The following is a 5,626-nucleotide window of genomic DNA, read 5'->3' on the forward strand; positions in this document are numbered from 1 at the left end:
TGCTTTAGGTCTGCACCTCAATTTCTAATTTTTTTGGTATAGGAGCTACATATACCCGACGCACGATTGCCGGTTCCATATACAGGGTGTTCCAGGTTGAGCGTGCATTAGAAGTTTCTGGAGAACTACTATATCTTGATCGGAGATTTTTTGCACATCATTGTTTCACAACAAGATCTATCAATTAAAAATATTTTCAATATGACGGGCACTTCCGGAAAAACCGGAAGTTGACAGCAACTTTTTTATTTTAAACTTCTAAAAGTGAATTACGTATTTTAATTATTTTTTTCACTTCTAGCCATTATTCCTGATTACACTCTATATTATTACATATTTTAATAATATTATAAATTTGTAGTACAAATTTCCTAGCAATTTATTAATTATTCTGTTTTTATTTATAACATGATAAACTGTATACATATTTTGAATAAAATGTTTTTAAAACAATATGGTTCATAAGTTTTAATATGTAACGGTAAGTGGGATATACCATATTGTCAAGGTGTATTACTGGTTGCATAACTGCATACTGCTAAAAAATCGCAACATGCATTGAGGAACCTGGCGCATTCGCCAGAAAGTAAAGAAAATTATAGAATTCTTTAGAAAAATCTAGAAACAACCGCCAGGGGGTATATAAGGCCCCCTCTTTGACAGTTGGACAAGTTTAAAGTTTAAAGTTTGAAGTCTAAAGTCTGAAGATAGTCTGAAGTTTGAAAATACCGCGAAATACCGTTAGAGTAATAGTAGTTGCATAAGTTGTGTTGTAAATAGTATAAGTTGTGTGTACAGGGTGAAACAAGTAAATTCGTTAAGTATTTTATCGTGAGTTTAAATAATGGACCTGAGTGGACCCACGGAATCCGTAACAGTATGATCGAATAAAAACGGCGTCCAGTTGGCTTGGAAATGAACATCGATGACATTCCCCATAATTTTACATATAAAATGACAGCGATCTTCATTTCATAGCCATCGTTGACGCCGTTTTTTCTCGATCATACGGTATATGTATAGGATATATCCATGGGATATATCCAGAGATATGGAAGTGGTTTGGTTTGCTGGATATATCTATATTTATGGGTTTGTTTATTTTTTCGCATATATTTTTTCCGACTTTTTTTATAACCTTGCTCAATTAGAAATAAAAAATAAAAATACCACTTTATAATTAATAGTTGGTTTGGTTCGTGTGGTTAGGTTAAAAAAATTTTGTACCAGAAATTGTGAATAGATAATTTGTTTTATGTATTATAATAATAATTAAAATCTGATTAAAATATAAAAGAAGTAACTAACACCACCTAACACCAAGCAGTCTTAAAGATATATGGGAATGAATGTATTAAACAAAAAACAACAACCAAGAATTAACAGGTATTTATATACAAATATGCAATTGTCCAATATAAAACTAGAAATACACTAAGGAATTTCTTAAAAAAGCTATTTAAAAAATATTCTATATCATTCGAAGGGCACCATCTAATCTAATTATTTCACCATTTAACATAGGATTTTCTATAATATTTTGCACCAGCTGTGCAAACTCTGCGGGATCCCCTAGTCTCGGGGGAAATGGCACTGATTTCTCCAGAAATGCTACAACTTTTTCTGGTAGGTGCGACACCAAAGGAGTTTTAAATATACCTGGTGCAACTGTAACAACTCTTATGCCTTGCTCAGCTAAATCTCTTGCTAAAGGTAGCGTCATACTGACTATGGCCCCTTTACTGGCAGCGTAAGCAGCTTGACCCATTTGACCATCAAAGGCTGCTATGCTGGCTGTGTTGACTATCACGCCTTTTTGACCATTTGTATCGGGTTCATTTTCACCTATTAATGATACTGCTAAGCGGATAACATTAAATGTACCGATAGTGTTTACCTAGAAGGATATTCTTTAAGTATAAAAAATAATGTAAAATAAAATAATGTATATTTATAATATAGGGTGGTGCATTGGCATTGGAAACAGGAAATCCCTTGCAAATTTTCAAATGTCCAAATATTGGATACCCTGTTGATTTTACAGCGAAGTCAAGTTAATAGGTTTTTTAAAGGTGTGCATATGTTGAATACAAATTATTACAAGTATTATTCAGAATACACAGACCTCTAAAAAACCTTTTTACGACTTCGCTGTAAAATTAATAGGGGAGCCAATATTTGAACATTTTTTTACATGTACAAAATTTACATGGGATTTCCTATGTTTCCATCAACAATGCACCCTATGTATGTTATTATACCTGTAAGACTTTGCTAAAATCTTCCAACATATGTGGTTGTTTCTTATTGAAATTGTACGTTTTAAAGGCTACAGCTATTCCTGCACAGTTCACTACAGCATTAAGTTTTCCAAACTTTTCTTTGGCTAAATTCACTGCATTTTGTACATCACTTTCGTTTACTATCTATAAAATACGCGAGAAATCTTATATACTACATAAAAACAATTTTAATTATAGTATTACATTAACTGGAGCAAAGACAACTTTATCTTCTCCAATTGTCTCTGCTAATTCTTTGCCTTTGGAATTGGGGAGATCACACAGCACTACTTTTACTCCGTTTTGTACAAAGCGATCAACAACGGCACGTCCCAAACCGGACGCCCCGCCAGTAACTAAACTCACGAAGCCCTAAAATTGAAATAAGATTACTTATAACACAAAAGTGCATATTTTTGTTGTAATATCCACTTGAGGGATTATATTTTCAATAGCTACCTTGATCATGTTATCCAAATGAGATTATTACCTATTTTAAAATAAAAATATGTTATTTTACGACACTTTTACAACTTAAAATGAACAATAAGAGCAATTTTTAAGTTATAAAATGTATTTTGAAATTTAAAAATGTGCTGATAAAAAATTAACCAACCAAAGTAGAAGATTAAAGGTTAAGGTCTCTCGTCTCTTGACATTTAAATCTCTTTTACATTTTGTTTTGTAATTAGCATTTAGCACTAAATTTTAATTTTGCTATACCAATTTTAGAAGTGCCCTAAATTCGAGTTTCTGTATGATAATCTATGTTTTATTTTGATATACTGCAAAGAAAATAGAGGTTAGAGATATTTGTAGGTATTTCGTATAGCTACGTTTTTTTGGTGCGATGTTGTGTTTTTGTTAACAAATACGTGTATACTTGCTGATACTGGTTTATAATGGCATTAGTAGCGTACGATACGAATAGTGAAAGTGAAAATGAAATTAGTGAAGAAGACGAAAATTCAAAAGTGATCTTACATAAACCCAAAGAACTACCTACCATTTTTTCTGCCCTGCCTGAGGCAAAAGTTGAAGCTTCATCAAGCAGAGAAGAGACTGAAGATAAGTTAGAAGACTTCATTCCCACAGTAAAGTCAATAAAAGAATCTAAAAAAGTACAAATTACCATACCTTCCTTATCAGATTTTGATGATATAGTTGATTCAGAACCGCTAAAAAAGAGATCAAAACTTTCTCATAAAAGTAGCGGTCTTTTAGGTAAATGTTCAGTTAAATGTTGTATAAAGTTACTCGTTCAAGGTTGATATGAATTCTTTCTAGGACTTTTACCGCCAGTTAAGACAACTCCATTATCAAACACCAGTTTTGTACCAAAATCAGTGATATCTAGAAATGTTCCTGTTCCAAAAAGTACAACTGTAAAAAAGAAGAAACCAGGTGTTGTGCCACCTGTTAAAAAGTTATCTAGTGCTACGGATAGTGATACTGATGATGAGGAAATAAAAGTTCCCGAAACTTTTGATGATGAAATGTGGAATAAAGTTTGTGGTAGGCCTAAAAAGAAGCCTGTAATGAATAAAGAACCAGAACCACCTGCAATAGGTTTGTCAGCAATATTTTTAACCAAAAAAGTAATAAAAATAAAATAAATATATTAATTTTAGTGGACATAGCGCCAGAACCAGAAAAACCATATGATGGACTAGATAATGTTGCATTTAAGGAATTGGTTGGTAAGAGTAAGATGCCTATTGGTAATATAAAACTGATTGATATTAATGAAGAAGAGATTTTACCTGATAAAGATATATGGATGACAAAATCTTTAACAGGTCAGTGAAGATTATGTTTTTTTCATATTACTTTAGGTTATTTCAAGATTTTTTCACTTTCATCAAAGTTTCGAGTGCTCAATAAAGTTGTAAATTAATATTTTATATTTCTAGACTCAACTGTTATGAATTTTCATTTTTTTTACTTCCTAAATGATGGTTTTTCAGAAAATTCTCTTAAAGTTCTTCCTACTACTCTTTATACTTTTTTTTTTTATAAAACTAACGATGCTACACACAGTTTTGAAAATGTGAATTTGAAAATTTTGCATTTTTCGACTCCTCTCGGTTATCCTATAACTTATCGAAAAGGCGAAGACTAAGGCCCACAGAGTTTTTCACGTAGAATCCAGTGGCGTAACTAGTTTTTTGCTGAGACTTGTCATTTTCGAAATATAACAAACTTATATTTTTTTTTAAATGGGAACTTTGTATATAATTTTTTTATTTTATTTGTCTTATTATGAGCTTTCTAAAAAGATACCTATGCCCTATACTTATTTTCATAAACAAGTAAAAAAATTAATTGTTCAACATAAATTCACCTAGTTTTTAATGAAAATAAGTTAGACTATACTATATTTTGAGAAAGCACATTACAAGACAAATAAAATAAAAAGCAATATACAGGGTATTTCATTTAAAAAACAAAAAATAACTATGGGTCATATTTCAAGAAAGAGAGATCCGAGCGAAAATCTAACTACGTCTTGAGTTCTATGTGAAAAACTCTACAGGACTCAGTCTTCATATTTTCGATAAGTTATATTATGATAACCGAGATATGAAGGGAGTCGAAAAATTCAACATTTTCAAATTCGGCCTGTATTTCAGAAACCAAGGGGGCAACAAATCTGTGTGTATAGCATCTTAGGTTTCATAAAAAAGTAGTACAGCGATGTGGAAACTGCATCTTTGTATCTCTACTCATGAACGAGAAATCATACACACGAAAATGGGACTCCCCATGTGTGATTTAAAGAACCTTTATGCAACTTTCTTTATATGCTTTTAAATCCAGTGGTTACGAAGTTTCATACAAATTTTCATATTGTTAGAGGACGAATTTAAAAAAAAACGCTCCATAGTGCTCACTTACATAACTTGGAGAACCTTTATGCAAAATTTTGTGCCTCTAAAGTCATGCACTATTTATTTTTTTATTTACTCAATTTTTTTAGATCCTGACCTGGCAGCAAAAGTGGAAACCGAGGATGAGGTAGATCCCACACGAAGGAAAAAGCACCACATCACGTATTTAGCGCAACAGGCAAAAGCCAACGAACAAGAACTGAAAAGCGCTTGGGCAACTAGCAAAAACAACCGTATGATGAGCCGAGCCAAATACGGATTTTAAATTAATATTTTTTATTTTATGTTAAACAATTTTTGTCTGTAATAAAATATATATATATATTTATTAAATCGACGGAGTCAGACCCGGTACGTTGAAGATAGGCCGTCAGACCCGGGGTATATCGGACGAAAAATGTTCAAGCGATGCCTTCAGGCCCTGATGCTGGACCGTTTAATTTGTCCCAGTTA

General features: G+C 32.1%; 2 protein-coding genes across 2 annotated transcripts; one reads left to right on the forward strand and one right to left on the reverse strand.

Annotated features, from left to right (window-relative positions):
• Positions 1–1,373: 1,373 nt before the first annotated feature.
• Positions 1,374–2,877, reverse strand: LOC115888479 (3-hydroxyacyl-CoA dehydrogenase type-2). Its single transcript, XM_030908226.1, has 4 exons — positions 2,742–2,877; positions 2,487–2,654; positions 2,262–2,426; positions 1,374–1,897 (listed from the first exon to the last, which is right to left on the reverse strand). The coding sequence occupies exons 1-4, from the start codon at positions 2,748–2,750 to the stop codon at positions 1,472–1,474; spliced, it is 768 nt and encodes a 255-aa protein (XP_030764086.1). The 5' UTR covers positions 2,751–2,877; the 3' UTR covers positions 1,374–1,471.
• Positions 2,878–3,097: 220 nt separating this feature from the next.
• Positions 3,098–5,496, forward strand: LOC115888478. The gene is made up of 4 exons (XM_030908225.1): positions 3,098–3,506; positions 3,570–3,851; positions 3,914–4,081; positions 5,263–5,496. The coding sequence occupies exons 1-4, from the start codon at positions 3,185–3,187 to the stop codon at positions 5,436–5,438; spliced, it is 948 nt and encodes a 315-aa protein (XP_030764085.1). The 5' UTR covers positions 3,098–3,184; the 3' UTR covers positions 5,439–5,496.
• The last annotated feature ends 130 nt before the right edge of the window (positions 5,497–5,626 follow it).

The sequence above is a fragment of the Sitophilus oryzae genome, unplaced genomic scaffold (assembly GCF_002938485.1).
Source record: "Sitophilus oryzae breed Bouriz unplaced genomic scaffold, Soryzae_2.0 scaffold_769_pilon_pilon, whole genome shotgun sequence".
Lineage (NCBI taxonomy): Eukaryota > Metazoa > Arthropoda > Insecta > Coleoptera > Curculionidae > Sitophilus > Sitophilus oryzae.

Bases quoted from the DNA above. Each gene is read 5' to 3' on its own strand.
- LOC115888479 (XM_030908226.1), bottom strand. The intron at 2,427-2,486 runs GTAATACTATAA...CGTATTTTATAG, and splicing joins TTGTCTTTGCTCCAGTTAAT to ATAGTAAACGAAAGTGATGT. The intron at 1,898-2,261 runs GTATAATAACAT...ATATCCTTCTAG, and splicing joins ATTTTAGCAAAGTCTTACAG to GTAAACACTATCGGTACATT.
- LOC115888478 (XM_030908225.1), top strand. From the start codon at position 3,185: ATGGCATTAGTAGCGTACGATACGAATAGTGAAAGTGAAAATGAAATT. The intron at 3,852-3,913 runs GTTTGTCAGCAA...TATTAATTTTAG, and splicing joins ACCAGAACCACCTGCAATAG to TGGACATAGCGCCAGAACCA. The intron at 4,082-5,262 runs GTCAGTGAAGAT...CAATTTTTTTAG, and splicing joins GATGACAAAATCTTTAACAG to ATCCTGACCTGGCAGCAAAA.